This window comes from Mercenaria mercenaria, chromosome 2, assembly GCF_021730395.1.
Source record: "Mercenaria mercenaria strain notata chromosome 2, MADL_Memer_1, whole genome shotgun sequence".
NCBI classification, from domain to species: domain Eukaryota; kingdom Metazoa; phylum Mollusca; class Bivalvia; order Venerida; family Veneridae; genus Mercenaria; species Mercenaria mercenaria.
This window is the reverse complement of record NC_069362.1, coordinates 90,287,005-90,310,107: the sequence shown is the minus strand read 5'-3', so window position 1 is coordinate 90,310,107 and position 23,103 is coordinate 90,287,005. Positions and strand designations below refer to the sequence as shown.

Here is a 23,103-nt window from a genome sequence, read left to right as displayed (position 1 = left end):
TTAATTCTCTAAGACTAAATGATTCACACCTGTAGTTGTAAATTCATATATATTTCAAACATTATTTTTCTTCCCTGTCATTTAGGTAGCCGCATTTTAAGATCTCCTAAATCTTGTAAATTGTAGTCAGAATACGAATGCGGATTTTATCACGGATGTTGAAAATGCTAATTATAAATATATCTTGGCTCGTCATCGAATTCCTTATGCATCGTAAACTTGCCAAAACGAACGAGACTGCTTTTGTTAAGATAACGTGTTAATCTCCAAAATATAGTGATAGACGGTTTTCATTCTTTTCTTTCAGATAATGTAAAAAAAATAAGACTGTCTATTAAATCCCTTAAATTTCTGAAGTTCGGGGTCAACTCAAATGATGAACCTTTTCATCAGCAAAAAAAACTTAAGTCTGAAATTAATCTGAAATAAATTGCATAAAAACTTTTTTTTTTTCAAATCAAAGTTAAATCTGTGTTGGTCGTATTAATCACTGACGCCACACCTCAAACGATCTGTTTAATTCAAAACTGAAACCAGAAAAAGCCTTTGTAAGTCTCCAAGGTTCAGGGGCCAGCTCAGGTGTTATGGGTTAGCTCAAACGTTACAATCTTGTGTCAGCAATCTTTTTCATCTATCGTGACATAAGCCTTAAAGAGTTATTTCATATGCCTCATTGTATTTTTGCGAGTCTACTTCAAACGACTGTGCGTTTCAGTTAGACCCATTATAATACAGACAGTGTTATTTGATAATATTAACCACTTGTATGCGCAAACATCTATTTTATACGCGATTGCACAACTATCAAACAATCTGTTTATCAACTGTTTCATCATGAATAGATTTTGATTAACTAAATCACTTTCAGCGAAAGATAAAAACCTAGCCAGTCCATTGCAACGATCACACATTTATTTTACATTTAATGTATAACACCTGCAGCTGGATGTGTTTCGTCAACTGGTCGTTTTTGTTTCCTTATTATTGCTATAGAAAGTAAGGCCCTGTTCAAATTTAATCCGGCCACGGTAGCAGCCTTTTGAGTGAAATAATGAGATTATCTAGGGAAAAGCTATACTACCAAATATCTGAGCATCTCTCTCTCTCTCTCTCTAAAACTAGTCAAATCCTATTCTAAACTACTGTTGAAAAAAACGGTGTTAAACCTATTAAAAAACATAGAATAGTCAAAATGAAATACTTCTGAAAAAAAAACGCGGTTAAACCCAGTCAAATACGAAATTCTGTCATTACGAGTAGATAAAGTCCTACATGGTTTAAGTTGGCGACTGTTTAGCGTCTGAAATGTTGTAAAGTCCAGAAGTCAGATAACCAGAGACTGATATTGTCTATTTGATTGGCAACCGGCAGGACCTGACCAAGTTTGGATCGACAGGTCGACCACCCCGGTCTTTTTTACCATATCAGATACAGACGTTCGTCTTTTAGAGACCCCCAAAGTCTTACCACGATCTTTACCACATAACATCTCTTTATTCCGATATTGTTTCTGACCTAGTTTATAACTAAACTGATATCTAATCTTATCTATTAATTACTTTTATAATTATTTGTTCATATTGACGTCTAGCAAAGGTAAAACAATGATAAAGCTTGTGTCCATTAAGTAGACATAACAAGTAAACCAGGTTAGTATGTCACATCCGTTGGTTATTTAGCAGTAACATTGGTTATCCAGTGCTCATCCAGTAAATTATATGAGCCGTGCCATGGGAAAACCAACATAGTGGGTTTGCGACCAGCACGGATCCAGACCAGCCTGCGCATCCGCGCAGTCTGGTCAGGATCCATGCTGTTCGCTAACAGTTTCTCCAATTCCAATAGGCTTTAAAAGCGAACAGCATGGAGCCTGACCAGACTGCGCGGATGCGCAGGCTGGTCTGGATCCATGCTGGTCGCACACCCACTATGTTGGTTTTCTCATGGCACGGCTCATATAAAATGTCACTGCTCTTCTTTGTTTAAATTAAAAGTAATATTTCATGCAATGAGCAGAAGTAAAACTGGATACAATATTCACATGAGATGTAATGCTTCTTTCCGCTTCAAAGAAAGAGGAACTGGTCTCACTGTACCTTCCTACATCCACACCCCTACCTGCGTTGCTTATCTCTCTCAAAAGCGATGGAAGCAAGTTAATCTTCTTATATGTATTATTATTATTCACCTGGGTTGAACCACCGACCTTCCGTAAGCCAGCTGAATGGCTTTGGCAAATGAAAGGTTCTACGTCCCAAGGGAGGCTCAAACCCACATCGGTGAGGGGGCAAATAATCTGAAGTCACGACCTAGATAAAGGACGAAATGGTTTATGAAGAAATGTTATCAACAAGGAAACTCATCGAGGCTTTATAACCACTTACATATTTTATGAAATAACTAAAGTAGTTCACTTAATATATCAATAGAAGTCTATATCTAGTGCAGACTATCTCGTAAATGATATATTGACTGATAGACACGGTTGTATTACAGTTGCCGATAGACTGACATGTTTATGTGTTGGCAATACAAATATGTTATTTCCGAAAAACAAAGACAATTATCTTAACTTGGAATGAAACATTATGAGTGGGTTGGATTTTAGGCGAATCGAGCGTTATGAAAAAAGTCCAAATATCCTGTTAAAATAACTGATTTCAGTGTCTATACTGTAGCATGCGGGACCTCCTTGGCCAGGTGGTTACTGTCGCTAACTTCGACTCACTTGCATGCTCTTCATCGATGAGGGTTGAGAACCGCATTTAGATGAAGAACTGTTTATGTGATGAAGACATCCGCCAATTGGAGGTGCACCCGGGTTCTTCCTCCACCATTAAAGCAGCAAGTGGCCGTATACTATATATGGGCTATAATTGCGTCTTAACATACGGCATTTTACCTATCCGTGTGTTATTTATCTTTCGTATATTTCAGAAAATTAAAATCAAAGTTAAACTGTCTCCAATGAAATGATGTCAGGAAATTTTATATGAGACTCGGGCGTTGATAATCATAATTCAATTTAATTATATAAATACTTATGTTTCTTTCTTGTTCATACACTATTCTTATACGATTTCACTCAATATTAGCTTTACGCATAATATAAACAGTATCACTAGCAAATTCTAATTTTGTATTATTATACAAGACAAATACTCTGCATCCAATAAATACAGGTTTGAATATAAAGATGGATAAAAGTGTCAAAAGTTTGCCTGCTTCCGTACTTCGTGAATTATGTAAATATTATCATAAACTTGTGTACCATGTAAACAATGATCAATGGGGTCCTAATGTATAACTTACTGTCTGTTTACTTTGGTTAGATAAACTAAGATACTTTCATATTTAAGTAAGCCATCTGTCCCGGCACATTTTCCGGTGCATTAACTTAAGTTTATACTTATTTGTGTTATTAATAACGTTGTTTTTAAGAAATCGTGAAGTTGATTCAGGCTGCTAGAGTTCACCGTGTCACCCTCACTCAGATACAGGGGTCCATTGAAACACTCCCAAATCACCCCCACCCCCTCCCCCGCCCCGATATAAGCTGTCTTATTGGTACTTAAAAAATATAAGCACTTACGTCATGAACAGATTAGTTGGAAAGAGTGTAGTTTTATCTTCAGATTTTGCTGCAATAAATATTTTAACGACATTTACTTTTTAAATAATAGAAGAAATAATTTGATTAAAACTCTCATTGTTTTCTTCGTAATTATGTTAATAACATCATCAGTGGCAAATCAAATGGAGAAGTTTAAATTTTAATACTGTTTTGATTTATTTGTATGTAACATATTTAAAACGTGTGATTTATTTGCCTTTAAATTAGACCTTTAGCAGTATTGTGTGTTTAAGATTGATTTGGAGTTTCCATGAACCGCAGATATCCATTAAAGCGCAAAACGACAATTTACAAAACTTAAAGGGCATGCAGTTAGGATATTGACTTCAGCATAGTAAACATTATTGAATGACTTATTATATATATCGCTGATCCATAGTTTGTGTTATTGAGAGATTGATAGATCAACACTAAATTATTGTGGGCTGTCGTCAAAACTTGAAGAAAAAAAAGTTCTAATGTCATGTAATAGATAACTTACTGGATGACATGCTGGGCAATAGTCGAAACTATTGCCTTCGGACGTAGAGCAATTGTTTTTACTATTGGCAGGCAATCATTCAATAAGTGGATAGTTCTACGCAAGCGAATCCATGCGTTGAATAGATATTTTTACTGTGTCATATCCTGGTTGTTTCTGAGTGCTCTTAACAATACAAATATGAGGGTCGTATAGGTTAACGAAGAACGGGAACAACCCCATGAGTTATACGGTATACAAATATTGAATAATGTACTACTTTTATATGTTTTTCAATGAATTCTTGAAAAGTTAGAGCGCACTATATCCGGTAGTTTCAAAAGAAACAATCAACGGGTAAAATATAGTAATCAAAATATTTTACATTCTTTTCCACGCCACTCGTGAAAACTCGTGGTATTCATCGTTGAAAGATATTTCGGTCTTACACTGAGACAAACTAATATCCCAAGACCTAGCTGACCCATACAAATGCCCGGTGGAAGGCCAACAGCTTTATCCGCATGCCCGCCCTTGCCTGCCTAAAGTAATGTCAGTGCAAAGGTCAAATTACTTTGTTACTTTGATATATATCTCAAGACACAACATTCAAACCCGCAAATTATTGTTAACAAACAGAGTTAATCAATAGATCTGACTTTAGGTGCCTCCGATGGTCTCTGACTTTAAACCACTTGCTCCTCACTACCTCGATTGGTGTGTGTGATTCTTTCGTGTCAGCTGGTATGACCGTACCTGAAATAATGCTAAGATGGGCGCATTCGGTCTGTCTTCCTCCACGAATAAAGCAGGAAAATATAACTGTGCCCATGTAAAATTAAATCCAAGGATAAGATCTGACTTTCACAACTATGATAACTGCCTAAGTACATTTCAATGCAATTAACATGTTTCATTTTAGTGATTTATCAAACGGAGTGTGTTGTTATGCATTATTGCCTTGGCAATGCTCTTCAGATTTTCAAAAAAGTAAAATATTTTAAAGTGCCTTTTTTACGGAGCGCACAAATAGAATGTATGCACTACTTTTCAAAAACAAGTTTATGTCTTTCACATCTTTTTGACTTTGCCAATCCTGCGCGGCATGACAAATTTTCCACCTTGGCCTTAAGTCAGGACCACATACCATTAGTTATATAGCAGTAAGCAAACAGTTGTGTGAACTTGATGAATGACCATTTAATGACCGTATGATGTCCTGAACGTAACTTTTGGTAACATGCCACAACACCCGCCCTCAACAAGTATGCACCAACATAAAAACATTAGGGTATTAAGAATTGTTAAGTAGTTAATATGATAAGTAGCGATACAGAATATCGGTGAAATGGTCACTTATTTTTGCCCACCCGTGTTCTGAAGTGAAAACAGGAATGTTCGTCCAAAATAAACCGGAAACCTGTTTTAATTATATGTTATAATGTTGCTATTATAAACTATTTTGTACACACCTGTATTTTTGTTTTAATTACAACTTGTCGTAAGCAGTCAGATTATGTCGCTTCTCTGGCTGGCTGCATAATACAGGTTTGACTGTATCTTGTTTATTCTTTCTATTAATCAAAATATCGTCAAAGCAACTTTAACACACATTTCGTTAAAAAATTCCGACACCTGTCATAATTGGTTAAAAAGATGTTTTGTAAATAAGCTTACCTTTGTTGTAACCGTATTAGCATAAATTACAATTGATTAAAAAAAATGTATTTTGCAAAATTTGCCTTTAGTATGAACTTATGGACCTATAATTGTTTGCAAAATATTCGTGGTGAATACAAAACCAGTCTCGAACGTAGAAAAACCTCTGACTCGCATTTGTTATGATGATCAAAATCAATACTCTGCAAGGGGTTTCTGCACGGGTTTTACTTGTTATTTCATTATGTCTAAATCTATATCAAAATAAAAAAAGAAAGGAAACGTAGACATGGATATTTGTGATTGTAAACGGATAGCTTTTATGTTCAAAGCGTCTATTGAAACAGCTCGAAATAGTCATTATAGTTTAAATAGTCCAAACACCCAATCAGCAACCAGATATAATGAGCCGCACCATGAGAAAACCAACATAGTGCATTTGCGACCAGCAGGTATCCAGACCAGCCTGCGCATCCGCGCAGTCTGGTCAGGATCCATGCTGTCCGCTTTCAAAGCCCATTGCAATTAGAGAAACCGTTAGCAAACAGCATGGATCCTGACCAGACTGCGCAGATGCGCAGGCTGGTCTGGATCCATGCTGGTCGCAAATGCACTATGTTGGTTTTCTCATGGTGCGGCTCAATTATTATCTTTTTTTTAGTAAATATTAGCAGGTTACTGTACCGATTAACCTTTAGCCTGCTGTGGCAAGTGGTTCTGCCTTTGCGACCAGTGCAACCCAAGATCAGCCTGCACATCCGTTAAACATCAGTAAATGGTACTGTCTAAATTGAAAGATGTACAAATTCATTACAGAAATTTAGCAGGTTAAGGGTCAATACATCATTTAGTTGGCAAATATGGTTACCTACAGTTTAACTTGTTAAACTATATATAGGTTATAGATCACTTATTGGCCTTTTAATAAGTCACAACTCTTTGTTATTGCAAAACTTCATTAGAAGGTCAGTTAATTCTCTACAGCCTATAAATTCATGGATAACCTATCATAGATGTTGAAAATATAATTCAAATTAATGTAGAATAAATCTTGCAGGCAGCTAAGCCACACAAGTCGATTTACCTTGTTTAAATAAATTTTATTATGAAATCAAACACTATTATATACACCCTTATCTATTTTGACAGTGTTCATAGCATTTATATCTAGAAGTCACAACCTATTGTGCCAACGTGTTAAAAAGATTTTTAAACTCTTAAATTTAAAATTTTGATTTGTTGATAAGTGGTACAATAGTCAGGTTTTCAATTAGCTCATAAAGGTTCATGAAATATCAGAGATATAACGATATCAAAGGATATATTGTAGGTAATAAGATTAAAGCAAGTCATAAGTCACGTGACACTGACCCAAACATGACTTTGCAATATGAATAAAGCATTATCAATTGCACATTGTTTTATGGTTGTGTTGTGTCAATTTATGCTGTGAACAATTTTACAATTTTATTTTTTTCCTCTGTTCCGAAAGTGGTTTTATGCAAAAAGGTTTTAAGCTTTGTCATTGCCTATCTATATTTTATATTGCCTAATAATAGTTACTCGGTATTCTTTTAACAATTTAAATGCAGTATAATCAAGTGTACTTTCATGCCACTGTGATACTCGTATATACATACACATGCCTTTCATTCGAACTTTAAACATGAATATAAAATGTGTTACATTTATAACAGAAATAGCATCGTAATAACCTGTTTCTTGTAAAAGTATTTTTACATTTGTTAACCAATTACATTTGCTGTTTTCACACGTCTTAAACATGTCTACAATTTTATATTTTTCATGATAGTTAAATTATATCTCCCTGACTCCATACAGTGCTAGTAGGTTATTTAAACATTATCGCTGAAAATTTACTAACTGAATAGGGAACAGTGCAGACCATGATGTGCACGCTGGTCTTGGTCTGCACTGGTCGCAAAGGCAGAAACACTTGCCGCCAGCAGGCTAAAGGTTAATATGAGCATTAGTATAAAGGAATGCATGAAAAGACATGGTTGGTATACTAGGCTGTTTTTTAAAACATCCTTGTAATGATAGACAAGTACTATCTTTTTATCCTATTTAATGTTATAAGGAATTGTATATTAATGTTGTGAAATGCGAGTTTGCGTCTGTTTGAATTTTAGATCCTAACAAAAAAAACAAAACACATAAATAGGTGCAGCCTTGTTGAACATTATATTAATGTTAAGCGGGTTTGTAAAAAGTTTGCATTAATTTTCTGACATGAATTTGATATATTTTATCATGGAGTGACACTATGAAAAGATGTCTAGTAGCATACCAGAACTATTTAGATGTCTAGACAATGATAAATAATCATATTGTGTTTTTTGTCTATATATATATTTAGTGCAATTTTATTTTACTTTATCATTTTTGGACATGACAGCAGTTTAATTATGTTTTTTAATGAATTTTAGCTTTTTTGCCTTTAATAATTACTGTAGGGATAATACACGTTTTTTTGTGTATTAACGTCTGCAGAAGCCCGCGGGATTGTTTGTGACCGAGACCGAAGGTCGAGGTCACAAACATATCCCAAGGGCTTCTGCAGATGTTAATACACAAAACAAACGTGTATTGTCGCTATTCTTGCATAAAAATATATTTCACGACGATTTATGTATTGTTTTCATACGTGATGACTTGACGATTCCGGTACATTTTTTATTTACCATTCCAGTTGTTCTTGGAAACGGTAAACATGTTTTAAATATCCGTATCCAGGGCCCAGAAATAAACAACGCTATCAGAAGCACCTCCTGAAGGTTTTTAAGCGATTTTTTATCTCTCATTATTACAAACATAAAATTACCAATAATTGTTGATATCATTTCACAATTTGGTGGACTCGATCACAATTTCAAGAATAATAACTTTGCATTCGAGTTATATTGAGTACGGACACGCAGTTGGAGTACGGATAAGTACGAACGTAGTGTCAAGTTTCCAAGCTGTTTATATAAATTCTTCGAGAAATTAGATAAAAACATACCGACTGATACCTACCAAAATCATAAATATAATACCTAAAAACGAACAATAGCACAAGTTACACGCGATACTTATTTAATCACAGTTATTTACAATAACTGAACAGACGCTTTGTAAAGGGAATGAACTCTAAGAGAAGCTAGGGCGTACATTGATGGGGGCAGTACGTTTGGGGTTGGAAACAGATACAGCTAAACATACTATGGATTACATTGTATTTATAATGCTACAAGATGAGGTTGTTAAGGAAGAAACACGACGCAGATGCCAAATATCAGTGTGCGTAAAAATACATACATATATCCCTGGCAAAGCATTTCAAAAATAAAAATCGGGTATTAACAGCACGTGAATTGCCTTGTTTGCACATGATTTTTCTCCCGTTAATACATGGGCGGATCCAGTGAAAAAAGTAGTTTTTATGCAAGAATCTGTTATTGCATTTGATGCATAGACTGTTCATATTCTCTGTGTGCCGAGTATCAGTGTCACCACTAACAGGGTTTATCAAAACATTTCTATTATATCTTGATTTGTATTGATCGCAAAGGCAAAATCATAACTTACGTTTTGCACTTTGTAGGAATTTGCAATATATTGAAATTTCTCCGCATAAATGTAAACATTTTGCTTGTACGCGTAGAATCAACATCATCGCTGAAATTCAAAACAAAAGGTGTTGAAAAAGTACTGGAGTACAGAAGTGCTCTTTACTTTAAGCTATAATTCGGTAACTATTTATCATGGAACGCCAAAAAAAAACTTCCGAATTACAAGTTAGCACTGCCGAATGGAAGTAACTACTGCCTTGTGAAAACCTACCACAACCGAGCGATGTAAAATGATAACATCAGAATGACAACTTAGCACTACCGAATGCAAGTTAACACTCGAAATGACAAGTAACCACTGCCGAGAGAAAACTTGCACAGCCGAATGACAAACACCATAGAAAGTTGTGTTTGGCGTTTCATAATTAATTCCAGCTCTTTTTTTCTGTTTGAAAGTGCATTTACATGTGACAAACGTTTGCGACTATGAAACTTTTGTCAATCTTGAGTTGTCTGCCTCGAAGTGAAAACCTATCATGAAATCTTGATATACACCAGAAACAATGTTTTACCTCATTATCCATGTGATCATTACGTTAAAACAACCCTTAAGTTACATCTCGATTGTTTTAGATATACTACTAAAATGCAACTTTTATCAGTAACTAATACCCGAACTTTTATTGTCATTTTGATTATAAAAAAACGTGTATTTTATTTGAAAGATACGGTAAACATGTAACAAGCTGGGTGGCAAGGGGGAAACATGTATCATCCTAACTTACAACATTTAACAAAACATAGATCAACAAATCATATCACTGGCAGAGTAGGAAAGAAATGTCTAAATGACTAAGTAGCAACGTACATCGTTCACAGTTTTATCCTATTTCCGACTTATAAATATAAAATGTTAAAAAAAAATGTTATAATTGTATCAAAGTGTAAAACATGTATAAACTCCTACACTAGATATAGTAAAAAGCGAAAACCTGAAAACTGTAATAAAACACGGTTACAATATAGTTTTGATAAAAAATAACACAATTAAGGTCTTTGGTACGTTATCTAGCCTCAGTGATTTTCATAACATTTGATGCTTTAAGGGTCAAAAAGGCCATTTTCTGCACTACACATTTTTGCTCAAAGGAAAGTTCATTATGATCTTACCCTCTGACCATGTATTTGTATGTTTTCAGACCTGGAACGAAGCGGTGGCGTTGGCAGCATCCGAATGGGGTTCGAGGTGTGAATATGTCAGTCGCCCCGACAACCAATGGGGTCAAAACATGAACTATATCTATGGTAAAGATTACCACAAATCGTCCTTGGAATTATTTAGAGACACTTTTCATGGCTGGTCTAATGAGACCCGGCACTATGACTACAGAAGGTACCGATACTGCGGCAGTAAAAATGTCTGCTCATATGTCCAGGTAAGAATTATCTATAAATAAACATATTGTGTCTCGTATCTATTTACATGCCTAATGCTAAGCATTGTGATATTAGGTTATACAACTTGGAAACGGTCAACATGTTTTAAATATCCATAACCATGGCGCATAAATCAACAACGCTACCAAAACCATGCATTCAAGGTTTTGAAGTGAGCATTAACCATTTTTCCATATCACTTAAAATTCGATAAATGGGAACACCATTTCAAGAAGAATAATTTTATATGCGAGTTATTTTGATTACGACCTGTTTTCAACGTTTGGTTACGCTTCATAAATTTATATGAATTCTGAGAAGTATTAAATAATCAAAGCCTTGAAATGTCTGATGGTGGCGGGTTTTTTGGTATATTTATTTTCTGTTTAAATGCTAGTCTATGAATATACATGAACGAGAAAAAAAATACAAATTTAATGTGCCTCATATCTAAGATGAAATCTGCCTGACCCATCTTGTGATGTAACCATGGGCTGGAATACCTTATCATTGATAGATCTTATATAATCTAAATGGTCAGTGCCAGTGGATACAGGTTGAATAAGAACTGCTTGTTCATTGATAATTAATCCGCATTGTTCATGAATGGGACTATTTTCTGTAGCACATGAACATCCTTTGGATGTGATTCGGAATCAAATAAAGATGCTATGATTGTCAGAAATACACTTTAACTTTGGTAGCGGGATAAACCCGCAACCAAAAAGATACCGATTTACAGTTCAGAAAACAGTTGATAGTTTCATGCGATTCAACACATTCGCGGTTATCGACGATTTAAACAGCGACGCTACAAAAAAAAAATTCGGATCTATCACAAGATGTATTATCAGCGCGCGAATTGCCTTAATTGTACTTTTTCTCCCGTTGTTACCTTGATCCAGGGAAAACAGGTGTTTTTAAGCAAGAGTTTTATGTAAAACTCCTTTGGTTGTAAGGTGAATTTAAATGATTTCGACATTTGTTGCATAACAACGCACTATCTGAGCGAAGAAAATAAATATTATTTTAATTGCTGTATGTGTGTTTCAGTTTATGAAAATTAGTAGGTGCCTTAAAGAATGACAGTTGTCTGTTACAAAAACTAATATATATAAATACCAAAGCTGAAGACTCAATAAAGAAAAGTCCATAAAGCATAAGAAATATGGGTGACATAATTACAATCATTTACCCTTATTTGAAAACTGATATACTTGGACGGTAGAAAATGACATCCTTTAGGTGTGGTCTGCGTATTCCTTTTGTTGAAAACTCGAAAAGGAAAAACACAACTGTTTAGTTTATATTGTCGTTTGTCTGTTTACACAGAAAGTGTTGAATACTTGCTTTAGTGTTCGTCGTTTATCACGGAGAAAGTCAAAAACAGGTGTATACAATTGGTACTGACACTGATAAATGATGAAAATACTATCTTCTTTTCAAAACATCATCTTATGAATTCTTACAAAAATTAGGTTTTACTGATTTGCATATTTTATATAACGAAAGGATTTTCGGCTTGATAAATGAAAGAAATCTATTTTGATAAAATCAGATATTTATATATCTGTTTTTCAATTCGAAAAAAATGACATTTCAAAAAATAACTTTTTCAATGAAAAAAAAAAACTCATTCAAAATATTTACGAGTTTGCAGTTTATGAAATTGCCTTTAAAAACCTTGAGGGGATAGCGCCCGGCTTGCTAAAAGTTGGCTTTAAATTTTATGCAAATAAGCATATTTTGACATTGTCCTTTTTCGTAATGGATGTTGATAAAATCAGAAGTCGTTGTGACACAACGTTCTTAATTAAAATTCCTGTAATTTTCGTGTTTGTGCAAATACGAATGACTGCATTTAAATGAATATCCCTTGACACTTAATGCAAAATATGATTAGCGTTGATATATGAGCCGTGCCATGGGAAAACCAACATAGTGGCTTTGCGACCAGCATGGATCCAGACCAGCCTGCGCATCCGCGCAGTCTGGTCAGGATCCATGCTGTTCGCTAACAGTTTCTCGAATTCCAATAGACTTTAAAAGCGAACAGCATGGAGCCTGACCAGACTGCGCGGATGCGCAGGCTGGTCTGGATCCATGCTGGTCGCATACCCACTATGTTGGTTTTCCCATGGGATGGCTCATATGTCTTATTTGCATATTTAACAACTTATACATTAAGCATTAAGCATTACCTATAATGTAATCATAGCTTATAATAAAACCTTCATAATTCTTGGCATTCTAATGGTGTATTATAATCTTAATTAAAAGTATTTTATAAACAGTAGTCATGAACTTTTATATGCCTGATAAACGTCGCTGTATGAAAATGCCTAAATATGTGATTTTGTATAACACTATTTGAAAGATAAATCCAGAATTTCAAAAAAGGTTAACTTCATGGTGCATTTAAAAGACGACTATCTGGTTGATCTACGTTAGGTGTGTATGTTTGATTAAGTGAAAGCCAATGTGATCATGTTACCCTGTCGCTATGTACCAGCCTTGGTTGCCTGTCACGCCAGTGCAACATTATGCAAGACAATATGCAAGAAATAATTTCAACCGTTGTAAACTGTCACTTTCGTTTTGTCAAGTAACAACGGCAAGAAGGCCAAGTTCACGCCTGAAGACGTAACATACTTCTTATCCATCAGTTATATGCACATGGCCAATTTGTAAGATGTCATGTGAACTAGTGAATTAGGTTGTTCGCATAATGCTGTGATAATTGTATCGTACAGAACACTGGTATAAACTGAATGAATCCCCGTTCATAGACTTAATAAATGTCGCACAATATTCTTATTATATCTAAGAAAACTTTTTTTGTGGACATATTCATGTCCTACTGGTAATAAGATGCTTTGCAGTGCTGTTATTACTAACAGCATAAGACATTTGTGTATACACATTTCGAACCTGTCTGAAGAAATGCACATGAACCACATACAGAATTTGTTCTCAGTAACGACGTTTTAATAAATACATCAGACATATACAGCCTGGTAATTTAGAGAGTATCAAAACAAGACGAAACTTTTAAGGTTCGATACAAAACGAATATTGGTTTTGGTATTATTGACATAATTATGTGTTCGATCAAAAATTGTTTCATGTTTTCTTCAAATACTACCAAGGCCGTCGCGGGCGGTGCGGCCGGTCCGGCCATGGCCGGACCACTTTTTTGCCCGAGCATGATATCAGCCGTACCAGCTTTTTTTTCGCATAAAATTTCAGCTTTTGCTTAGATTAAAAGTGCCGAAATATTGCCTTGCTAATTATCGGCAACGAGCGGTATCTGTCATGATTGCCCGCGGGGTGTGAAAACTTCTGCACACTTCGTGTCAAAAGTACCGACCCTGCTTGATTGGATTAATCATAATTAAACACTTATCTGATATATCTTTAATCCGGTATGATCTAAAGGGCGATTTTTTTTATAATCTATAATAATTGCTTTGATGGAAAAAAAAATAGTCGTAGTTTAAAAAAATGGAAACAATTGTGTTTTTCGTGGTATAATAAAACAAAACTAACCGAAAGCTAATTTCTTCTAATTGTTTTGAATAATCTTAAATAATTGCTTTAAATCAAATAAAATGCCGACGTACATCTCAACTATAAAATAATATAAACTTCGTTTCTATCTACTCTAAATTCTGAAACCGTATGCTTAACTTGTTACTTAACGTACTGCTGCAAAATGGACATACCTGAAATTCCAAATCAACCTAAGACATTTAAATTTCCGAAACGCACCTTTGGTCAGAAAAATCCGATGAACAGAAGTTTTCAGCCTTCGTGGTTCACCAATAGATCGTGGTTGCATAACGATGAAACTAATGACCTCGCTTATTGATATGTGTGTATGGTTGCTCACATAGATGGCAAGTTGTCAAGTTCGAATTTTGATAAAGCCTTCATTATTAATGCCACCGCATGATGAGTCTCCCAGAGGGGTCGAAATAGTTGTTTTCTTTTGTATTGGCTGACACTCAGAAGTGAAATACATCAACATTCATTGGGCAAATGTCGGAAACTGTTATAAAATTGACTGAAAATCTTAATGGAAAATGCTTTCAAGATGCAAGGAAAACGCACTTACGGGCATTCCAAATCTTAAAATTTTCTAGGGGGAGACCCCCCAAACCCCACTTACGAGAGGGGGAAACCCCCCTCTCCAGCTCTCCCCCCTCTCCTGCCTTCGGCACTCGCGGGACGCCTTCGACGTCCCATAGCAGGACCACTTTTTCGAAGCCGGCGACGGCCCTGACTACGTCGTATTTTATCAAAAGCGCAACATCACTAACAACGTATTTTACTGAATCAGCTGAAAAAGCCATTGTTTTTTTTATTTCAAAAGTTTTATAAAAGTATTATTTTCTTACTCATCAGATAACAATCGTTCATACCTATCACGATAAATTACCATTTAAAATATGATATACCTTATAATGTTTCAGAATTTATTGTTTATTAAAACTAGAATTTCAACCAAAATTTCGGACATTTTGGTGATTTGTCGCGAACATTACACCATTAGATATTCATGGATTTAAGCGGAATGTGAAATATTCAGTACATTCTAAATTTGTGCACATAACTTGTCATATAAATTTTCGTTGACAGAACACCATTATCATACAGTTTATTCAGCTCTTTTAAGTACCGTCGGGACTTCGCTGTGAATATTTATTGGTCGTATTTTAATTATACAACACCAAGATATTATATCATTCACAAATGTTGTTTTTAATGTATTAAGATCACATTGCTTGCCCTGAAGTCAATCGACACTCTCTTTTCCCAACAGATTTTCGCACGAGTGTAAAATAGATTTAACAGTTAAAACGTTTTTGTCTGTAAGATTTAGATTAACCAAGAAGTAAAATCGTTTTACTTTTTATGAATAAATGATTTATGAAGATAAAATTGAATACAATACGAACGGCGAAATATCTAAAAGGCAAGTATGTCATCACTTGCGATTAGATTTTGGACTTAAAGGTAGTTTTCAGGGAATGTTTATTAAAGCTTGTGTGTTTTGGTTTTCACACAGCTAAGGTAGAAAACAAGCGACAGATACAGGTTACTCGTTTTCTACGATTGCTTTTCATATGTGATGTTTGTCAGTTACTTGCTTAAAGAAATATTGATTCAGGTGTTTTAGCTAATCAGACCCGAAGGAGGTTCAGGTGAGCTGTTACTACAGATGGATGGTTCAGGCGTCCATCGTCTAAAATTTACATAAACACCCTCTTTGAAACTGCTGGTCAGCAATACGCCAAACTTCACCCGTAGTATCTTGGCAAGGTCTTCTCTCAAACTTATTCAAATGGGGACACCTGGCATATTTTGGAGTCTTCTAGAGCTAAAACTAACAAAACACATTCAACGACTTCTTGGCGTAAACTGCAAGATAGATCTTCATCAAACTATGTCTTCATTATTCAAACGGGGTCATTTGACCTATTTTAGAGTCCACTAGAGCTAAAATATGTTTTACATGTAAACGATTTTCTTATGATTGACTTGATGGATCTCCATCAAACCTGGTCCGTAGCATCATTATAAAGTCCTTTCCCAACTTTCATATAGGGGCACATGGTTCCTTTTAGAGACCACTAGCGCTAAAAAAGAAACAAATAACAAATAACAATCATATTACAGTACAAACAAATACGCACATAGAAAAGCACATGAATTATCAAGCATAAAAAGCACCGCGTATTCCGAGGATTTCTACAGAATGTGTCGATAAACGTTCCTTTCCTTTGAGGCTCATTTTGATTAAGCGTACGTTATATTGCCGTTATACCTTAACGTTGAACCAAGGAACGTGAAGAAATAAAAAGGAGTGCTAACACTACAGGATCTCCTCTTTAACACGTTTACTCTCCAGTAAAGATACCCCGGCAAGAATGGATAATATGCGTTTAATTTTTAATTTAAAAGATCCACCTTGGATCCAACTTGTATGATACGTCATCGCTCCGTACTGTATTTGCTCTACGGTATTTCGGGTGGCAAAAGCAACTCACTTGGCCATAAATGGCTCCTCTCTTTACTTCCGTTTCACGACAGATCAGTCATTACCATGTGTCATTATGACACCCTTGTTGTTATATGAAGGTAATTGAATCGGACATCAACTGACTCCTAATGTCGTATCGTTTTACATTGAAATGTGTCGCACGGTATACACAAGTTGGGATTTGATGTAGATAACTATAAGAATAAAAAATAATAGGCCATTTCGCAACATGTAGCGAAGTGTCAGTTGAGCATTAAGTTTTTGTCACTTTCTCAAAAGGTGTAAGTCGGCAACCCAGTGAATAAACTGGTTAAAATAAACGTCAGTTTTGCAAATTCGTAGCAGGTGATAAATATCAATTGTGCATAAAGTTGTTGCCGCTACGGCAAAAATGTAGTTTGGCCGCCTAGTAAATTCATTGGCTTTAAGTCAGTTCTGTAAATTCGTAACAGGTGTCAAACATTGGTTGCGCAAAAATTTCAGTTAAAATGCAGATAACGCAAATTTCCACGGTTTTATTAATGTCAAATTGCGAAATTTTCGTAACAGGTAACCCAATATTTTTGTTTGAAACAAACAAATGTTTTCATATCAAAACAGTGAGTTAATACGAATATATGCAGGTAAATCGTTAAATAATTTGAGTCGTCTCCTTTCTCGGCAGGCTATAAACATATCTGTTAGTGCATCCCGGCTCGAAAAATATGTCATCTTGAATTAACTGAAATCTATTTCATATGATATCTAAATTAAATCAGGAGACTTTTATTACATTGTAATGTATCTATTATGTGATGAAGACGATACTAGTGGAAAGAAATTCGATTAAAGTGAGGACTAAATTTCAATTGATGGCCAGATATCATTTTGGAATAGAAGACATTAGAAACTTAAACGATGGACCACTACAAAAGAATTTGAATAAATTGCAGATAGATAAAATGAAGATGCAATTATAATGTGTCTACAGGGGTAAAACGATATTTTGGGCGATGTTTGGTCTATCTTTGTTCGGTCGTGTTAAAATGATGTGATTTTTTAATTATAATGCGTTAAGAGATATCAAATTTTTATGACTGTGTTAATTTGCTGAGTCAATATAAATTGAGCTACATAATCATGAAATCGATAAATCGATGATTTAAGGACTGAAAATCAACTTGTCATATTTTAGGTCATGTATCGTTTTTTTGTTGTTTTTTTTTATCGACAAATGGTTGCATTTAAATAATTGTTTTATTAAAAAAAAACAAGATCTACTGCACCTCACACTTTAGTCTTTGATTTACATAAGTCATCACTACTCTTATTGCAGGGTTTATATGTTAGCGTCTGATTATTGAAACGTTTTATGTGGATTTGTTGAAATATTTCATATACAGGTACAATAAAAACTGACTGGAAGTAATTTGACAAAATGCTGGACCACTTTTGTCAGATTACCTTGTGTCCTAGGTAACAAAAGAATGGTGAACATAAATTGCTCTTTTTGATGACATTGTCATTTTAGACCAGATTAGTTCTTTGGTATGTATTATTGTTCCATTAATTTAATTAACAGGGAGGTCGACTACGGCAGGTAGGCATAAAAAAGACTGTCTGACCGGCAAAACGTTAAAGTGTAACATAGAATGTAAATGTATTAAAAATTTACTACAACTTTAGCAACCATTGCTTAAAAAATGCTAAATTATGTCACGAATTTTCCCTATTATTATATGATTTGAACGCATTTACGACAAATATAGGTAGTTGTAACTACACTGATTTGTTAAACAGTTAGAACAGAAGGTATCTCTGTTACATTTATAATGTTAATCAAATTTGACGATCAGACAAAACGTTATAAAATCCCATGTAAAATGTAATTCCTACCCTGTCTACCTCTTCATAAATTTGCACGTCAAAGTTAAAAACAAAAGAAAAAATGCTGTAGATCTTTGAACGTAATAACCTTGAACTCTTCTGAATTACAGTCAAACTTCGTTCACCCGAACTTGGAAAATTCGTACACAATTTCGCTCGAACTCGTCGTCATGTCCCAGCCACGGGAGGGGATCCAACATATGTATTCCCAAATGGGCACCGCTTAAATTCATATGTTGTGCTTCCGGTAGTACATATGTGGCAAAAATGTCGTAGAAAAACAGGTGAGGTTTTTATTTGTGATTGAATTTTGTGGAAATGACATTGTTTTGCCAAAAAATCGCGATTCAGTGCAACCGAGTATACATTAACTAGCACGTAAGTGCATGTACCTTACCTGTATTTGTAGAAATGACAGAGAAAAACGTATCCTCCGTGAATCGGTATGACTGAAAATTAGCAACATTTTTATCAACAGATTGAAATATGTTGTAATTGCCCTGCGCTTGCTTAAATTTTGCCCTCGAAACCTTCCGTATGCGAAACACCATCCAGAAAAAAATTTATATATGGCGATCACTTTGCTAGGCTACATATGTGGTGCATTAGATTTTTTAGAACTCCACAGATCTTGAGCTTAAATGGTACCTGGATAAAGAAACGAAACGGAAATACGTGCTAAGTATATGTCACATTATTCCAAAAATTATATACATGTAAATAAGGTATAACATACTAGAAACGAGCACAGCTTTAAGCTTATATATGATGCTGTAGAACATTTCCATTTAGGAGTCAACGCATCTCTCCTAAATCCGAAGGCGTTTATGTGTTGCTTATGTGTGTTGACCTGTGAAGGTCGGAAATATGCATGTACAGTTTGGTGTATAGCATATTAGCTGCCGATACGGTCTGCGTAATTGCTCTTTTCGTGTTTGTTTTACTCTTTCATGTGCGCCTCTATATATATATCTTTGACAGTATTTTCCATCGTTAACTGTGGAAATTGTCTGTCTTTGAATCATGTACGTGAACAGAGTTATAGAGCCAAATATCTGTGTCTCGGGCAACGGACTGGAAAAAAATGTAATAAATACTTTACGGTCTGGGATTTCAATTCAGGAGGTAATTTTGGTTTGCCCGATAGAAAACTATTGTCCCGGCCGCTCCAATACATAAGATATTGTGGACCTGGCACTTACTAGAGCAAGGTTGTAATGCCAAAATTCTTGTGATTTTCGTAGCTTAGATACTTGAAATGTTGAAAGATACAGTTATGACAAAATGTTGATGAGTCTTGTCTACAAAAAATAGAAGCAGGTCTTCGATGTACATGTAGTGTGCATTTAGATACAGTGAATAAGAGAATGTGATCTTAAGTCTGTGATAGAACTGTGTATAAGTGTACTCCTTGTGTCTGAAACAAATCCTGCCTGCTTATTGAGGACATGATGAGGAAATAGTATGGATTTTCTACATTATTTTATATTTTATTGTTTCTCCAGTTGCATTGGGAAGTTTTAAAGTGATGATTTGCTTTACAGAGATAGTGATTTGTGTATTCACTTATGGGTAAAATATTGTTGTTGTTTTTTACTAGGCAGTAACTTCGCAAGCTTGACCTATATAGTTTGTGGCAATATAGGAGGGAGGATTAACTGCAAGGTACTCGGTCAAAAATTGTGTGAATATAACTGAGCATGGTCATTAAATTATGAAATACATGTATGTCCTGGGCCCTTAATTTGATTAAGTTTCGTACCAGACGCAGTTATGTTCTGATTATATGACCGAGTATCTTGCAGTATATCCTCCCTCCTATATTTCCACAACCTATGATAGGCCTAGAATGTGGAGTTGCGGTATACATTTAACAACGTAGTTTTAAACAAGTAAGTGCCAGGTCCACAATATCGTATGTAAAATGTAAATGTAGTGGAGAGGCTGGGCCAGTAGTTCTGTATCGGGCAAACCAAAATAACTCCAGAAACACCCTGACCGTAAAGTATTTATTAGATTTTATTTCCGAGTCCGTTGCCTGAGACACAGATATTTTGCTCTATAACTCAGTTCACGCACAGACAATTTCCACAGTTAACGATGCAAAATACCACCGGACATTAAATAGAGGCGCACATGAACGGGTAAAGCAAACATGAAAAGAACACTAGATTCAAGAACATATAATTACGCAGACCGTATCGGCAACTAATATACTATACACCAAACTTTACATGCATATTTCCGACATTCACAGGACAACACACATAAGCAACACATAAACGCCTTCGGATTTAGGAGAGATGCGTTGACTCCTCAGTGGAAATGTTCTACAGCATCATATATAAGCTTAAAGCTTTGCTCGTTCTTATAAGTTATCCCTTTCATACAGATGTATATAATGTTTGGAATGATGTGACATATACTTGGCACGTATGTCCTGTTCGTTTCTTTATCAAGGTACCATTTAAGCTCAAGATCTGTGGAGTTCTAAAAAATCTAATGCACCACATATGTAGCCCATGCACAACATATGTATCCCATTCAGTTTTTCGCCCAAAATATTTTTCTAGCAAAGTGATCTCCAAATATTTTTTCTTCTGAATGGGGTTTAGCATACGGAAGGTTGCGAGGGCAAAATTAAGCAGGCGCATGGCAATTAAACAACATATTTCCACCTGTTGATAAAAATGTTGCTATTTTTCAGTTATACCGCTTCACGGAGGATATGTTTTTCTCCGTCATTTCTACAAATACAGGTAAGGTAAATGCCCTTACATGCTAGGTTATGTATACTCGGTTGTACTGCATTGCGATTTTTTGGCAAAACAATGTCATTTTCACAATATTCAATCACAAATAAAAATCTCATGTATTTTTCTGTGAAATGTTTAGCACATATGTACGGAAGCACAACATATGATTTTAAGCGGTGCCCATTTTGGAATACATATGTTGGATCCCCTCCCGTGCCAGCAAAATCACTGTATAATATATTTTGTTCGATGGCTTGTACCACCGATAATTCGAACCAATTTCTGTGGTTCGAGTAAAGGCAGTTTGACTGTATAAGAAATGTAGGCTCGATAGTGTTACGGTATAAGTATTCCGTTAGATTATTGTCATTTTGTAACCGTGACGATGAGAAAAGCAAGTTAGTGCCTGAAGTGACTTGCATAAAGATAAAATTCTTAAAACCTTTTTTCTTTAAAATGGTTTCTGCTTATTCTACTTTAAAAGTAGTTTTATTTGCGATCTGGGTGGTTCTTTTTTTTTTTATTAAGTTTATATATTAACTAGAATACAGATTGCTTTTGTTTTTCTATAATAAAATATCTTTTGTCAAGTGTATGTCATCCTAAAACTCCTAAAACTCTTTTTATCTGACATAGACATATCTTGTTTGAACAGTACTATTTTCTGCACCATTTGTAGCGCTTTACCCGTTATACACCACTGTGTGCCATATTGCAGTTGTACAACGTCATGTATGCCATATATTGCTAATATAAAATGGGTTTATCACGCCGTTTTTCCTCTTTCATACTGTTTTATTTTCCTATTTTATCCAAATGCTAAACAGTATAATGTTTTTTTATAAAAAGGTAAAATGATGATAAATTATTTTCTGTTTATCAGTATCTCGAATGATTACTAAGCATATCACTCAGAATTATACGTATATGTTACACATACCTATAGTGTGAATCTACATTTTCAGCTGATAGCAGCGGATGTTCAAGAAGTGGGTTGTGCTATCGTCAAGTGTCCAAAACTGGAGCTTACTGCTCCCCGTGCTGTTCAACGCCATGCTAAGATCTTCGTCTGCTTCTACACACCATGGTAAGTGCATGTTTAAAGCTGGTCTTAGAAATGTTGTTGGTAAAACTTATTTAATCTAGTTGTTTGTGAGATAGTGTCGCATTCTACATATTTTATGAAATTAATGAAGCGATGTAGGTAACATGGCCAAATTTCAAAAAGTTCAATGAGTTTTTAACAAATTCAAAGTTCTGAAGCAGAATGGGTGTTTATATACATTTGTTAACTTTTTCATTTCTTTTGTTGTATTATGTAATTTGACTATTTTTTGTTCAGCTGTTCATATATTACGATTTTGAAATTAATTGGAATAAGTAGTTTTAAGAGATGCACATTCAGGGACAGAAGGAATGACAAACTCTTTTATCGCATTTTCCTTCCCTTCGTAACGACAACAATTTCAAAATGATTTGTAAGTCATTTAAAAAGGTGCTGTGTAATGTAATAAATATTGTTAATGGATGTGCAGAAAAAAAGCTATTTTGAGTAAAAATGAAAGTTTTTACTTCATAACATTTTGTGGATTAGAAATGATATAGATGTTTATCATGTTATTGTATAATATAAATTAAACTATTAAAAATTTATGGGACATGCATGTTAT

The 23,103-nt window shown here is 34.9% G+C and overlaps 1 protein-coding gene across 4 annotated transcripts in view; it reads left to right on the top strand.

Annotated features, from left to right (window-relative positions):
- LOC128555276 (uncharacterized) overlaps positions 1-23,103 on the top strand; it is a 61,212-nt gene that overhangs the window by 18,006 nt on the left and 20,103 nt on the right. For 3 of the 4 annotated variants that reach the window (XM_053537188.1, XM_053537191.1, XM_053537190.1), the window contains exons 2-4: positions 10,528-10,764; positions 18,373-18,390; positions 22,399-22,520. In XM_053537188.1, coding sequence (XP_053393163.1) covers positions 10,528-10,764; positions 18,373-18,390; positions 22,399-22,520 — 377 coding nt within the window. The remainder of the gene's footprint in view (positions 1-10,527; positions 10,765-18,372; positions 18,391-22,398; positions 22,521-23,103) is intronic. The other variant, XM_053537189.1, reaches the window with a different exon arrangement.